Source organism: Rhea pennata, chromosome 2 (genome assembly GCF_028389875.1).
Source record: "Rhea pennata isolate bPtePen1 chromosome 2, bPtePen1.pri, whole genome shotgun sequence".
Classification (NCBI taxonomy): domain Eukaryota; kingdom Metazoa; phylum Chordata; class Aves; order Rheiformes; family Rheidae; genus Rhea; species Rhea pennata.
Window position 1 is genome coordinate 122931914 of NC_084664.1, and position 16490 is coordinate 122948403.

At 39.5% G+C, this 16490-nt stretch overlaps 1 protein-coding gene across 1 annotated transcript; it reads right to left on the bottom strand.

Annotated features, from left to right (window-relative positions):
* Nucleotides 1-2294: 2294 nt before the first annotated feature.
* On the bottom strand, nucleotides 2295-14820 carry LY96 (lymphocyte antigen 96). The gene is made up of 6 exons (XM_062568180.1): nucleotides 14805-14820; nucleotides 8962-9060; nucleotides 7073-7162; nucleotides 6645-6773; nucleotides 5378-5430; nucleotides 2295-2396 (listed from the first exon to the last, which is right to left on the bottom strand). The coding sequence occupies exons 2-6, from the start codon at nucleotides 9053-9055 to the stop codon at nucleotides 2295-2297; spliced, it is 468 nt and encodes a 155-aa protein (XP_062424164.1). The 5' UTR covers nucleotides 9056-9060; nucleotides 14805-14820.
* Nucleotides 14821-16490: the final 1670 nt, after the last annotated feature.

Here is a 16490-nt window from a genome sequence, read left to right on the forward strand (position 1 = left end):
TTGTGGCCAAAGTCAATGGTATCCTGGGGTGCATTAGAGAGCAGGTCAGGGGAGGTTATCCTTCCCCTCTAGAGCTAGAGGTTATCCTGGTGGGTGCTGGTGAGGCTGTACCTGGAGTATTGGAGTGCAGTCCTGGTCCTGGGCTCTCTAATACGAGAGAGATGTGGAGCTACTGGAGCAAGTCCAGCAAAGGGGTACTAAGATGATGAAGGGACTGGAGCATCTCTCATATGAGGAAAGGTCAAGAAAGCTGGGCCTATTCAGTCTGGAGAAGAGAAGACTTGGGAGGGCGGGATCATATCAACGTATATAAATATCTTAAGGGGGAGTGTCAAGAGGATGGAACCAGACTCTTTTCAGTGGTGTCCAGTGACAGGACACCAAGAGGCAATGGGCACAAAGTGGCACACAAGAAGTTCCATCTGAAAAAACTTCTCTACTGTGAGGATGACAGAGCACTGGAACAAGTCGCCCAGAGAAGTGGTGGAGTCTCCTTCCTTGGAGATATTCAAAAGTCATCTGGACACAAGCCTGTGCAACGTGCTCTAGGTGGCCCTGCCTGACCAGGGGGAGGTGGACTAGATGATCTCTAGAGGTCCTTTTCAATCATTCCATGTGTGATTCTGTGTAAAAAGAGATCATATGAATATAGTAGATTGCCACTTGTTATTAGCTTTTCTTCTTGCTACTTAAGGTAAGTACTTGCTACTTAATGAAAATATGATCTTTGATTGTTTCTTCTACCTTCCAGAAAGTGTCAGGACAACATAAATGTCGGAACACTTGGCACTAAAAACTGCTTTGAGAAGTCTGCTTGCGGCTGCTGGACACTTGCAAAATGGGTACAAGGGGACATCATATATAGTAATCGTACACAATAGTACTATTTGAAACGAGCAGAATAGGAGAAAAGTAGAAAATAGTTAGTAGACTTTCTGGCTAATTTTTGGTTGATACTTCAGATTCATAGGAAAATGTTAACAAATCTAATAGCTTGACTGAAAATTAAACAGGAGCTGCTGTAACAGTCTATAACAGACCACTACCATAATGGTCTGAGGGCTGAATGTAAGCACAGATACTTTGCCATTGCTACTTTGATGTAATTTTGACTTCTTGTCTTCTACTGTAACACAATTCTAGTTCTTATATTTTTATTGAATACAGATGATTTTGCCAAATTATCATTATAGTGAAGCTAGCTGTTAAACTGAATACCTAAAATCAAATGTCTGAACATCCTGTCGTGTTTTGTTTTTTTTTCTTTTGTTTTTCCTGGTACCCAATTTGAAGGATGCCTCTGTTGAAGTGAATGTAAAATTTTACTATGACTAATTTGCATGGTTGGTAGTTTATTTAACAGCCTGAAAGAGGGTTGGTTTCTTCTGGTTTTCGGGGGTTTTTTTTCCCTCCCCGGGGGATTTTGCAGGAAACTGTTAGGTACAGCACACCCTAGTGGCCGACACAGCGCCCAAACTCCACCGCGGGTACATCCATTCAGAAGATGAAGTCCGACTTCACCAGGCAGCTCCTGACGGAGAGTTGGGCACGAAGAAAGGACGCGTTTCGCCTGCCGCAGGCCCCATCGCAGCTCCAGCTCCGGTGCCCGAGCTAAAAGCGCTCTCCTGTGTGGTTGAAGTTATAGCTCTGGATGGCTTAATTCAGTGGTACTGCAGCAGCATATATGGTAACATGTTTTGTTTTGGATTTTATTATCATCAGCTAATAGTAGGGAGCAAGTTGTTACTTTTCTCTTTCACTGTGATGAAAGCAGAGGAGAAGATGAGGAAGCCCTTAAAGATCGTCAGAAAATAACAGGAGCATAAAAATCGTTTCTCAAGTTGGTCACACAATCGAGTTTTATTGTTAATAGGAAAAACAGGGTTCTAGATTCAAATGCTGTCATGTTTTCAACCAAGTACTGATAAATACCTAATTCTTGCAGCTCAGGACTTCAAAAATTCTTGCATTAGTTCAATGCAGTCGGAAGTGCTCAGCTTTCTCATAACTCAAGGCACAGCACTGAAATGCAGTTATTAATCTGACATCCATTCAGAAAGACTCTCAGGATTAATCAGCAGGGCTGATTCCCAGAGATTTTGTGCACATTGGCAGAGCATCTGATTACAGCAGTGCTATAAATGGATAAGACTATCCATCATGTAAGCTTCCATACAGTACATGCTGTATTCTATCCCAGGATAATTAGTGTGCTTATTATTTCATGGATCAGATCCCGATTGCTTGCAGAAGAGATCTCTGTGTCCTGAAATTATTTGTAACATTTACCACATTCAGAAAGCTTCTTGTTTTACTGTCATGGTAAAATTTAGGCATATGAGCATATTCTTTTCAGAATCATCAGAGAATCCTTTCATAATAACAGTATATTTTCCCTAAAAGCAAGCAGAGAAAAAAAACAAAGTCAGTGCATAATGCTACCCATTTCTGGCCAAGGAGTTAGCATGGTTCGTGTTATTTCTGTTAGGATGGAAAAACAAAGATTCCCATCAGTGACTGTTACCATTAATATATTCAAATACGTATGCACATAAAAAATATTGCACAACATCCTTTTCACAAGCCCAGCACTAACAAACACAGGCTGTGATCTAGCTTATACTTCTTAGGGCTCCCTCCCAAACCAAGGAGTCCTGTGCTCCCAAGGGCTCTGGTCTCCCCTTCCAGAGCCGGCCTCTTGATTAATGGTTCTGACTTGCGATTGCTGCTCCAGCTGACAAAATAGACATACAAAGAGGAATTAACTGAGCTGACAGACCAGGCTCTGTTCTGTAGCAATGAGCAACTGCGCAGCTTTCTTTTTTTCTTTTTTTTTCTTGCTGTGAGGCAGTATAATCTCACTAGCCCTTATAGTTTACATCTAGCAGAGATTGAGATATACCAACACTTTTTCTGCTTTCTGCTGACTTCTGACTTTCTGCTACCTCCTTCCCCAAAAATACATATGCCATAGGTAGTTGCAAGCAAAGCCCCTGTATTTTATGGTCAGTCCTGCAAGAATCCTCCAGGCTACATGCTGCACAGCTTCTGATCAGTGTCCTGTAACAGAGTTTGTTATATTAGACAGTCTATTCTGTTGTTTTCAGCTATAATCAGGTACTGGATATTTGATATTTCCATTCAGCCTCTATAGGACCTGTGAAACTAGTTGACTTAGTGAGCTTGTGATGTGAGTACATCAAATATCTGATTGATAAAAGCTATAACAACCTCATAGTATTACTGGCAGAAAATAAAAAGAAACCCTGATTCTAGACATGATGTCAGGATTAGGAAGAAGTGTACTGGAGAGAGGAAAGTGGGAAGAAAGATCTATGGTAGAGAATGGGAAAAGTTAGACAGAGTGCAGGTATTTGCGTGCTGCCCTAAGGGACTGTGTTCTAAGCCTAATGCTAGAGCTAACCCTCTCTTTGATCCTAGCTCAGTGAGTGTTGTTAGTCCCTGACATAATGAAACAAGATGATGTTGCCACCAACTGTTCTTGGTATAGCCTACCACTTCCTTCTAAATCCAGGCTTTGAAGCAATTGATTGTTCTTATCAAGTCTGGAGCCTATACATAACCTCAGTTCTAATGTGACCTTTAGCTCTAGTCATTTCTTCTAGTCCTTGCTTAAAATATAACCAGGACTGTTCCTCAGGATGAGGTCACAAGCTGCCATTTTGGCCCCCAGCCTAAATCATGGTCTCAGGGCCATGAGCGCACCCACAGGGTCTGCAACTTCTTCTTGCCTTTCCTAGGGCTTTGGCTGGCTGTGCCCAGGGACAGCTCTGCCATGGCACAGCCGTGGGACCTTGGATCAAACATGGGAGAAGGAGCTGTGAGAGGCCTTCCCCGACCTTGCTCAGGAGCCAGCCCTCGCTCGTGGTCTTTGCCTACAATATGTCGTAGGTATCTATGCCTGGCCTTGTGCTTTCGTGACCCTGGCCTGATTTTCTGGTTTGGCCTTGGACCTGTCTCATGACTACAGACTTGTCTGTAGCCGAGGCTGACCCTAGTCACTGACAACAGCCCTGTCCTGCTCTCCTCGCTGGGCACAGTGGGATGGTGCCATGTCGGTGCGGGCATGGCCCTGCCAGCCTGGCTGTCACCCTCAGCTCCCAGCTCCCTCCCTTACGGAGTAGCTGCCTCATCCTGCTCCCTGACAAGTGAGATCCTGCTTACCCCAATCTTAACCAGAAGCCCAGCTCCAGCTCAGCCACACTTTCTCATAGCAGACACTAAAGAAATCAACACCAGCGCTCATGTTAGCTCAGCTTTCCTTCCAAACACAGGATTTTGCTCATCTATATTCAGCAGTTTCATCTGTAAAGCAACATAACGCTAGACTTAGTTGTTTTGCAGCCACCTATTTTATCTCCACATCCTCGTACAGACAGGAGACTCTCGTAAGCACCATCACAAAAGTTAGCTTGCTAGCCTCTACTGAACCCAGATCTCACCCTACCTCTTTGACACCTGTCACCTTCCTCTTCTGATATGACAAGCTATGGATGAGCATCTGGGACCAGAAGGGCTCTTACGATTAATGAAAAAAACTGTAAGGCTTGCAAGAGCTTCCAGTTACAGCAAAGGCTATAATTTAAGTTTAGGGCTAGGGCTGGCAGAGTCCCATGAAGAACTGTCAGACAAGCACAGATCTCTCAGAGGACCTTTGGCAAAGGGGGGTCCTGTCTACTAACAACTCTGGGCTAGAAGGGATTCTGAAGAGGCCCATGAACTTTAAATTATGGGTTAGGAAGGGGATGCTGGAGATTTTGTGCCAGTAGGAGCTCCTTAGCAACATTTGTGGGAATTAATAGGAATGCCTGGGTTAGTGATGCTAAGGCTAGTGTCAAGGTCTTGGGAAGGTTCAGGGTGATGAACCCTTGGTCCTTGATTGGATCAGAGTGGGCTAACTTGAGGACTGATGCTGCTCCTGGTTCAAGACTGGAGCACTGCTTTTATTTTCGAATGTTGTTATCCCTCTTCAAATCTTTGAAAAAGGCTTCTGGAGGAACAGCCAAGAGTGTGAAGAGAACCTAAGAGAATGAATCAAATAGGAAGAAAGAATATGGATGGATTTACCCCACAGGTAAAGTAAACACAATAATTTACCAAATAAACAGAATAATTACTGTGACATTAACTAATATCTTTGGGCATTCTTTTACAAAATAAAGTTTATAGAAAGCTATGCATAGAGAAATAAACTGAGCGCATTTATTATTCCAGAATCACTATCATTCTAGAGTCATTACTTCAAGCATGAGAAAGTTTTCTTACATTTCTTTTTGCTGTTTTCTACAATTTGGATGAACACGTAAGTATGTTATTTTACTATTGTTATCTCTTTACATAAAATGCTGGAAAGTACCTGTGGAAACGTCGTTCTTGAACCTTTAATAAGAAACGTTGTTGCAATTGTTTCTGTAAAATAGGGATCATCATCATAGAAATGGTTACTTAATCATAAAGCCATCAATCAAACTTCCTAAATAACTTCAAAGCAATGTGCCATATCTCTCGGCAACAGCAAAGCTGTTTTCTCTGCCAAATGATAAAGCCTTCAGTTATTTCCTCTCCCCGAGCTTCGTCTCTTTGTCTAAATCACATATTAGGAAATAAAAATTAAGCACAAAGCCACTGCAACATCTCCTATCTAGTCAACTGATACCTCCAATAACTTAACTTGTCATAGTAGTTCTGAATAACTGCACAGAGTTGATATTCTGCATACTATAACCACATACTGTGTAACCTCTGTCCTGGTCATTTTTGCTTGTAGTCTGATATCATGAATTCTCTGGGCCTGAACTTGTGTTATGTTAGTGTTGGTTAGTCCCTATGACAGGATTTATTCTCCTCTAATAAGAAAAAGCAATTTATGCCTGTGTGGAGAATATCTTTAAAACATAATCTAGACACTTAAATGAACTGTGTTCTGGAGATTAGTAATGTCCCTGGCTCCTCTCAGGTTTGTGTGTGCAGCCCAGTCAATTATAGTATTTCCATGGTATTTTAGAGATATTAACAATAAAATTGTGATAATGAGGTAAAGAATATTATTAATCCTACTTAACAGAGGTGGAAATCACACTACAAAGACATTAAAACACAGAATTTGGAGGTTCTGTATTTTAGCAAAGTTCTGACACTGGAGAACTGCTTGCTCTGAATTATGTTGCCCAAGCCAGGAGCTCAGGGTTCAAATAACTGGTCCATGTGATGTAACTAAAGTTAGAGTCAATCTGAGCTTAAGTTGTGGCAAGTCCCCTTGTTCTCCAAGCCCCCCTTAGCTTGGTGAACCATGATGTCTTTCAATAGCTTAAGCTGCTGCTTCTTGGAGCCAGATATGTCTCCCTTGTTCAGCAGTTGAGCTGGACCAGATGCAGAGGGGCGAAGGACAGCTTTGTAACAGCCAAAACGCGTAGTGTGGCTAGCTTTACTCTTCTAGGTTTTCCTGCCAAGCTACACAAATTGGTCTAGAATGCGGAGAGAAATATCTGTCCCCGTGGGTTGATGAAACAGTCACTTAAGACATCTGCTTAGTGGTAAGTATTTAAAAAGTGGGCAGATGTTGCCTCTTTTATGGAGGCTTTCGGCAAGGCAAGGCAAAGATACTGCGTATTATTTACACTGACCTCCTTTCAACGCTCCACAAACAGTATATTCGTCGTCAGCTCCACTACAAAGAATTGCTTTCCAGTCTAACGCTACGACACCATCAAACCAGACTCTAAAGACTACCTTCAAAAAGGTGATGTCACTTCCTATTTAAGACATTGCAAATAAAAAAAAGGTAATGAGGAAAAACATATACACAGACATGGTATTTAGATTTAAAAATAATTTTCTTTAAAATATTTGTGTTTAAAGGCTCCCGAAACTAACAAAAATAAATAACCTAAATGATTTATTTCTAGACCAACAAAAACTATTTTTAAACAAAAATCATCAATCTTACAAAAATATACGAATGAAAAAATTCAAATTTCTTTTGCTTTAATTTCTTTTTGCGTTGTATTTTTTGCATTTATAGAATATAATTCTCTGGCAAGGAGTGACTTACGTGGAATCCAGGTAAGAACAACATTCCAGATGGGTTTCTGCATCATGGTACAAGGTGTTATATTAAACACAAAGGCGTGAACTATAGAATCTACAGGACAAAAAAATATTTCATGTAGTCAGAGTGAATAGACTTCTCCAGCAAAATAACAGAAGCAAACATACATACACAGTTATAATAAACATACATATTTTAAATAAATTTTAATATAAGCTATAAGTTGTGAAATTATATAACATGAAATATCCATAGCAAACAGTAAATATGTATTTTAAATGATATTTCTAATTATTCATATGCATAGAAGTCAAAAGTAAAAACATATTAAGTTGAGATTAAGTAGTAAGAAAAGTCAATTATTAGGTTGATATTTTGCACACAAACAAGCAGAGGCTAAAGTACCTTTATTTCTGTTTTGAAGTCACATGCCGTTTATTAGCATTGTGTCAGCATGGTCCTTTGATGAAAATATTCCTACTTATGCTAATCATGGAAATTATAGAAGGCCTCTAACAACAGGGAAACATGATTGTAATGGACCAGCACCCTTTCCAGAATAAAGTAAATGAGCAGATTTGCTTTATGACTGATCCACCTAACGTTGTACAGCATACACAGAACAGATCTCAGTGTAAGATGCAGTGTGACAAAGCATCATATGCTCCATATCTAATCAAAATCAGGGCCCGCTATCTGATATTTTAATTTAGAAAAAAATAATTCTGTGACAGCCTTTGGCAGGACTTCCATTCAGTACTTTTATTTCAGTTGTAGAAATTACATCTTCTGGCTTTCCAGGTGTGTCCATGTTAAACATGTGCAGGTTTGCATGTAGAAGGAGCGTCACTGCATACTAAGCTGCTGACCATCTGAGGTAGCAAAAGTGTCTTCACAATGATTTACAATGAAAAGTGCTGACTTCTCCCCCCAAACTGACTATTAGTAATCAGCAGCCATTTTCTTAGCACAGAAACAATTGTGTGGGAAATTATAACAGAAAAATATGACAGAAAAAAGGGGAAAAATAATTCACTGTAGTCTTGAAGGCTTGATCTGCAAGCTTAAGTATAGCAACTTTTATACTTGTTAAATTTAAAATTGGGTATTAATGTAAAAGCAAAGTACATAAAATAAACATTTCTTCTTGTGCCTTAATTTATACTGCTATTTTACAAGTGATACACACTAGTAATGCCCACAGATTTTTATTAGACATGGCCCTTTCCTTGTGAAATATCTCCTCCAAAGCCCAGCGCTGGGGTGCTGTTGGGGTCAGGCAGGCACACTGGGTCTGTTCGAGAGGTCTCCTGACATCAGTGCTTAGTTATTGCAAAATCCATGAAAAAACAGTAGGAAACTACATAGATCCACTGGCCTACAATACAAACATGGAAAGTAAAGAGGAGACACACTATGTTGTCCCAGAACATAACCCCTTCCCTAGCCGGACGGAATCTCACTGAGGCCTTTCTTTTCCCATATAACTCAACCTATGGACTTGAATGCATTGGTTAAATCCGTATGTATCATTTATACAATATAGTATTGATCACAGATCAGTCACAGATTGAGTTGGAATCTCTTACCTGTTAATTTTTTCCTAAAACAAAACACAACTGCTTTATTTCATAGAAAACCTCTCTTTTCTCATAGCTAATGCAACCGGCATGGTGGTAATATTTATGCCTATGAAGTGTACTTCCTATAATATGGTAATTAATAACAGAAATACAATCTAATTAACAACAGATATGCACTGTAGCTGAGCTTCTTATTTTTATTTTTCTGTATTCATCAAAGAAACAAATGAGAAAGGTCACATTTCTTTAGGCTACAATAACTCTTGTGTAAACACCATATAAGAAAAGAATAAGCCATCTTTTACTTACCACAAAAGGTATATGATATTTCTAGATCTGATGATGTACAAAGCAATTCACTAAATCCAGGGGTGAACAAAATGAAAAAAAAAAGTTGAAACATAGTTACTTATTTTAGTTACTATATTATTTGACAGAACGCTTCGTTTTGGCGAAAGAGGAACAAAAAATAAGCATAGTCATCTTCAGTCACGTGGCTTCAGGGAATATTCAACTATTCTGTCAAATTCTCTACAATCTTAATTAATCCTACTGTAGCACTACCATGTTTATCATCGTAAATTTGTGAAGTAAAATAATTTCTGTCTTTGCTGTTACGCTTTGTCCAGATGATATAGCTCAAGTCACGAGTGAAAAATGAAAGAGAAAACTGCATAAAATAGGGAAGTGAGAAAAACTAAAAATATGATTACCAGAAACATGTACAAGACAAGTTTAATTGACTCATCAGGAGTAACATTTGTTGAGACACAATTTCAAAGGCTCACAAAGTTTCCTCTGTAAAATAAAGAAGTGAAAAACCACTTTCAAATGATGGAAAACAAGTCCACCCTCTTATTCATATACGTTAGTCAATACTTTTCACAAGTTTTCAGAATGAATGTCATATCAAGCCCACCATACTTAAAGGACATTCTGGTACTACAGAGGAGTCTAATTAGACAATGTATTTCCAAATGTAGGTAAGAATGGGAATTTATGCAACCATCTGACATGTTACTGACTTGAACCTCTAATGTTCTGTACTCTTAGGTGTGGTCTTCAAAGCTAGCATGGTGATATTTCTTAATGAAAAGAAGTTTGTAAATCCACAGAATTACTACTGATGAATCTGATTCCTCACTCCCTCACCCTCTCTTTGGCCTATTCCCATGCTTTGCCCAGGAATGGCTGGGGGGAACATTGTCCTACACAATTAGCTGAAGAACACCAAGCCCAGCCCAAACACTGAATAATTTGGCAGTACAGTGCCCAGGCACGTAGCCAGAAGGATACCGGACAGGATACAGTTAATAACAAGAGCTGTCCAGTTGTGACTGAGATGTTTTCATAGGAAAGCATGATCTCCCTGTTATAACTAAAGATAGATTAAGAATCTGATTTTTTTTTTTTTAGGGTAGGACTATGTTGAAAAACATAGTCTAAATTGCAGATTTTACTAGCCAGGTCTCCAACAATAAAATAAAAAATTTGCAAGCACTTTTGGAATTAGACTCCCTTGTTTTTATCCCTTGTTTGTCAGTGCAATACACAAAAAATAACTTAATCTATTTTGCATTTTTCTGCTATATAAGCTCTGTGGACTAAACTGGGTCAGCTCTTACTCCACAAAATCAGCAATATTGGTAGTCTCAACTACGGAAATAGATAAAAGAGTTCAATACCTCATTCAAGAACGTACAATCACTATCTAACTGAGAGAAAATAACATTACAGGATTTTTTTCAGAATATAATAAAATGCAGAAAATTATATTAATTGAATTATTTCCTCATGAATTACCTTGTTGATTTATACATATGCCCACAGGCTCTTTATAGATCAGAAACTGTATTTGCTGAAATTGAAAAAGTAGCAAGATATGCAAGACACAGGTATTCAATGTTGTGCTATGCAAGAAATTCCATAAAAATTACATGCAACAAATATAACATTCCCTTTTTCTGACATAGTGTCTAAAAGCAGTTGTAGCTTTTATTCTCATAATTCATGTGTATGTTAGGGAAATATTTTAGACATATTAAAGGTGAAGTAGCAACAGATTAAAAAATGGGCTTTCAGAAGCCCAAACATATTTAACCAAAAGATAACTTTTATATAGATACACAGCACACACAACTGACTACCCAGAAGGAGAAGGGAGTACACAGACTAGTTCAGGAAGATGAGGAGAATTCTATTAAAAGTACTTACAAGTGCCAACTGAGGAGCTAATAAATTTAATAATTCACAATGGATGATAAATTTTCAAAATTTAATAATGTTAGAGAATTCTGTTTGGTACTTTGAAATGTTACTACAGACGACAACAAAATTTGCACTGCCTAATAGAGTTCAAAACTGAAAGAAAAGTTCTAATATTTGGCTTTTAAGTCTGAATACAAAATTACATAGTTTTCTTGACAGATCTCCAGAGCACATACATCACACACAGATCTTAGCTCTTGTTCAACAGGACGTAATAAAGCACACAAACCCCTTTGTAATCATAGCAACAATAGAGACACAATTCAAAAGGGCCAAATTTGGCTTAAAATAGTAAAATATACAATGAAACTAGAATAAAGCAGTCACCATGTCAAAAAACATTTCTTATTAATCACAGAGCTGTGGCCACCGATTTGAGAGCCACTGATCCAGAGCGAGTCCAATGAGCGAGAAGGCAGAAGAAGACCTCCACTGAGTCTTCTGCTGGCCCAACAGCTTTAGCGCAAGTCACCGGTCGGTGGTAAGGAGGCAGGAGAGCACGCTGCTTGTACCGCGTTGACGTGCCCGGCACCGCTCGGCCAGCTGGAAGCGTGTCCATCCCTCCAATGTCAGACCTGTACTCACTCTGCTGCACTGAGCGTTGGATGACTGATAAACTCCAGGGTAGATCAGAAAAAGCCCTGCAGATTTATGAGATTTTATATAAAAGCTCTCTCAGCTTAAATGAAGATAAGCTCTCAGCTGAACCCTGTGACTTGCTAGACTTGAATCTAGAACAGGTGCTTTTTCAGGCACTTGCTTCAGTAACTGATATAGATGAGGAATGAGTCCCCCCTGGTGGCTCATACAGACAGCTAGGGAAAACTTTGTATTCTCTGCTATTCCTTATTTTTTTACTTTATGAGTCAAGATTATTTGTTCTTAAATTAAAATAATCTCTGTCATTTTACATCTTTTCAGCTAATTCATGTTTAGTTGCATGTGGTTTCTGATGCCCTTACCGATGGCATTCATATAATTGAACCCGTGATGCTCATTGACAAAAGCCCTAAACCAGCGCACTGTAGGTGTGAGGGGTTCGCTCTGGCCCTTTCAAAAATAGTACAAAAGGGCACCAGAAAGGAAGGAAATAAACTTATTTACATTTTATTTTTACTAAGTAGTCTTTCTTTACTTATATACTTTTTCTTTTATACTCTGAGGAGGAAGGTGAAAAGGAGAAAGAATTGGGGGGAGCTACACAATAGTGTTATTTTACTAGAGTTTTGTGATAATTTACCTCACTTGTTTTGAAATCCTTTGTAACTGCATTTGATAGGGACTGACTCTCATATCAGGTTTTAGCAGTATCTAAAATAAATCAAAGTCCAGAGAATTTAGAACTTCGTGTCTATGACTCTTTATTTCCTCTGCAACTGAGATGCTGCAAGTTGTTTAACAACTCTAAATAGTATATTAAACCATTAAACTTGGCAGGAAAAAGAGAAAGCAGAGCGTAAAGAGAGAAGAAAGGCTTATGTCCTACCTGAGCCTGATAGCCAAAATGGATACCACAGCAGCACAGTTTGCCACTCATATTCCAAGAATGGAGGTGGTTGGACACATTTTGTGGTTGTGTGCTCTTGTTCTCTTTTTCCATGCATAAAATAGCTGCTCTTTTGAGCTTAGGTCTGTATAGCTGTCAGATAATCTTATTTTTATCAGTGGATCCAGCTCTTAGCTAGCACACTTGTTCCCTTTCTTGGTGGGGCTGTAGCAGGCTGTGCTGTACAAGGGGTCATGAAGAACTTCATGGTACAAGCACACAACTCCAGGGAAACCAAATTACAGCAGCTTACCAAGTTTCCACTTATTAAGATACACTGAGCAATTGTAACTACTCATTTGCGTACTCTTAGTTTTTACAGCACGAATAGAATTTCCTGAAGTTTCCATTGCCTTAATTATATTCTCTACAGTGTGAAAGACTTGCACAGCTTTTCTTATCTTTGCCAGTGCAATGACTCTGGTTCGTAATAAAAGAAGTTCAAGTGAAACTAAGTATCTTTTAATTCTAGAGACTGTGTTTAAGAGTCTGAAGTACCTCAGAGCTTTAAAGATCTCTCTTTAATGTATCTTAAGAGGATAATTTTCTCATCAGAAATTTGTACATTTGCAAGAGAAGTCTGAGAGCTGAGGGATAATTTAATTTAAAGAATAAAATTAAAGAATGACACGAAGTATTGTACTTTATAATTATGAACAGATAGGAACTAATGAATAATACTGTGGACAAAGCCAAAAACTTAAGAAAAAGGGAAAGGAACATTGCCAAGAAAACTTGTAATCAGAGAGTGAAAAGAAAAAACTGTAAGTACACATCCTATCTGTCTTCCTGGGAGAAACAACAGTCATCTATGACCTTCTATGGAACCTCTAAAGGCTGGAAGGGAATAGGAGATGAGTCCAGAAAGGAAGTTTGAGTCATTTCATATGTTCCTGCTCTTCACACCAGATTGAGGGGAACAGGCACTAGAGTGACTAAGATGTGAGACCCAGCTGCTAGTGATAAGTGACTGGCTGGTACTGGGCAGGTTGCAGAAGCTGGCAGTTTCCACGGTAGGTGCAGTCTTGCCAATAAGATAGCTTGTGGTTCACATATTTTAGAAGATTCGGCCTCTAAATCAATAATTTTCTTCAGAATCTCCATCGCAGTATGAGCACATTGTCTAGGTCTTATAAATTATCTGATTCTTCCATGTTGCACATAACCTACCCACACCAGAAAAAATGTCCAGAACTACCAGAAGGGAAACATTAGCAACTTGTAATATTCTGTGATCAAAACTGTTTTTCACCAAATGTATGAAACTAAAGAAGAAAAATAATCAAGAAAAATAGTTTACAATAATAATAGAATTGTGAAGGATATGGAGCTGATATTAAAAATCAGTACTTATTCAAGCTTTGGGAGTTAGTTAACAGGAATCTCTGTTTACTGAAACACTCACTGCAGGATTCATTAGCAGCAAGAGGACCTGTTTTCCCCTACATACGTTTCATAGCAAATACCTAGGACAGGAAGCATCCAGTTTCCTACTCAGAAATGCACTCAGTGCACTATGCAATGCATCTGAACTTTGGGATCAGGAGAAAGGATGGGCTGGTCTGATAAAAGGAGCAAAGAACTGCGACATCTACTAGCTTAATCTGCATTTCTCTGCTTGAAGACAAACAGGCAGAACAAATAGTGTTTTAATTCTCTCTACATATATTTTTTAAGAAACATAGCCATTGAAATGGAAATCTCTTACTATTATTGCTTAAGTCTGAATTAGCAAAAATCTCAAAATTTTTTACATTCCCAAGAAAAGGCTGAGGATTTTGTTATTGTCTACATGGGTTTGTAAATACAATTTTGGGGTCTTCTCTTTACCTTCTCATGCAAACTCTGTTTCTTGTTCTCCCTCTACTTGACATTTAAAGATGTAGATGTTAACTTCATCTACAAGCACAAAAAGAAGGGAGTGAAGGCATCAGACATGAAAAGAATTAAAAGATTATTTTTAATTAGATGTAAACATTATCTTCAAAAAGCACAAGTACTAAAAAATGATGATCAGAATTGTGTGTTACTGCTCTCATGTTTTCAGCGTAATGTATGAAATACATTTCTTGTTTATTATTGGTCGCCTATCTAGGTTTACCGGCTTAATGGGGGCTGGATCAGGCTTCTAAGATTATAGCTATCCCAACACAAAAGAAGCATCTCAAAAAAATCTGGATGGGCTGACTTGCTTTTAAATCACTCAGCAAACACATCCAGAGTAGTTTCAATAGTCAGAATAGCAGTATTTAAAAATACTGATATTTTAATATGATCTGCAGTGTTATCCTATGATAGGACATTAATAGCCTTAGAAGCCATTTAGATTTTTAAATACATTCTTTTCACTCAGAATTTAGGAAGCACCTGAAAAGATAGTTATAACTGTTTTTTATTATCTGCAGCATCAAGATGACTTCATTAGTAGCAAGCATCAAACTTACTACAAATTATACTGCTAACACAAAAGTCAGAATTTTTTTAAACTTCAAAATATTTAGGCCTTTCATTATTTAAAAACAAGCATCCATCACTTTACATTCCAAAACTCTGTTTGGGCTGAAAACATTTAAATCCAATTTCATATTCAGAGTGCAGAACTAATCTAACAAATCCAGTCAGGCAAAAAGATCCCAAGGTCTAATCCTCTTTTTAATTGAACTAAAGGTGGCTTTCTTTGAAGAGCTAAGTAAATAGATAGAGAAGTATTTTTAAAGGCAGAAAATCTGAACAGTACTCTAGAGAAGATTACTTTTCGCTTCCCCAGCAAGGTTTCCATTTTAAAGAAAAGTTTCCATTTTCTGTCCAAAAAAATGCATTTTAACCACTATCTGCTAATATTTTCTTTAAGTCAATACAGCACACACTTTAGACAGCATTTTGACAGAGCAGATGTTATGCCAGAATGCTTCCCCCACACTCCACATACATGTAAGAGAAAGATCTCCATCTCTGGGGACAGAGCTGCTTTGGAGTGGGCCTATCGCTTAAGAAGTCACGCAATAAATGTGAATAGCTAGAGTTTACTAAGATTCAGCCATTCTTCCCATCCTCCCCAGAGGCCTGCAGGCAAAGGAATTAGCAACAACAACTGTCTGCTTTCTGAAGACTCCTCCTGGCTACTGATCATAGGATCATAGAATCATTAAGGTTGGAAGGGACCTCTGGAGATCATCTAGTCCAACCTCCCTGCTCAGCAGGGTCACCTACAGCATGGTAGACAGGGTTGCATCCAGGCAGGCCTTGAAGATCTCCAGAGAAGGAGACTCCACAACCTCTCTGGGCAACCTGTGCCAGTGCTCCGTCACTCTCACAGGGAAGAAATTCCCCCTCACGGTCAGGCGGAACTTCCTCTCCTTCCATTTCTGCCCATTGCCTCTTGTCCTGTCACACGGGACAACTGAAAACAGTTTGTCCCTGTCCCCCTAACACCCTCCCTTCAGGTACTTGTACACATTGATAAGATCCCCCCTCAGTCTTCTCTTCCCCAGGCTGAAGAGGCCCAGCTCTCACAGCCGTTCCTCATAGGGCAGGTGCTCCAGTCCTCTGATCATCTTTGTAGCCCTACACTGGACTCTCTCCAGTAGCTCCATGTCTCTGTTGTCCTGTGGAGCCCACAACTGGACACAGGACTCGAGATGAGGCCTCCCCAGGGCTGAGTAGAGGGGCAGGATCACCTCCCTCGACCTGCTGGCAACACTCTTCCCAGTGCACCCCAGGATAACATTGGCCTTCCTGGCCACAAGGGCACATTGCTGGCTCATGGTCAATCTGTCACCCACCAGCACTCCCAGGTCCTTCTCTGCAGAGCTGCTCTCCAGAAGGTCAACCCCCTGCTGGGGGACTGGTGCCTAGGGTTATATCTCCCTAGGTGCAGGACTCTGCACTTGCCCTTGCTGAACCTCAGGAGGTTCCTCTTGCCCAGCTCTCCAGCCTGTCCAGGTCTCTCTGAACAGCAGCACAGCCCTCCCAGCTTGGTAGCATCAGCAAACTTGCTGAGGACGCACTCTGTCCCCTCATCCAG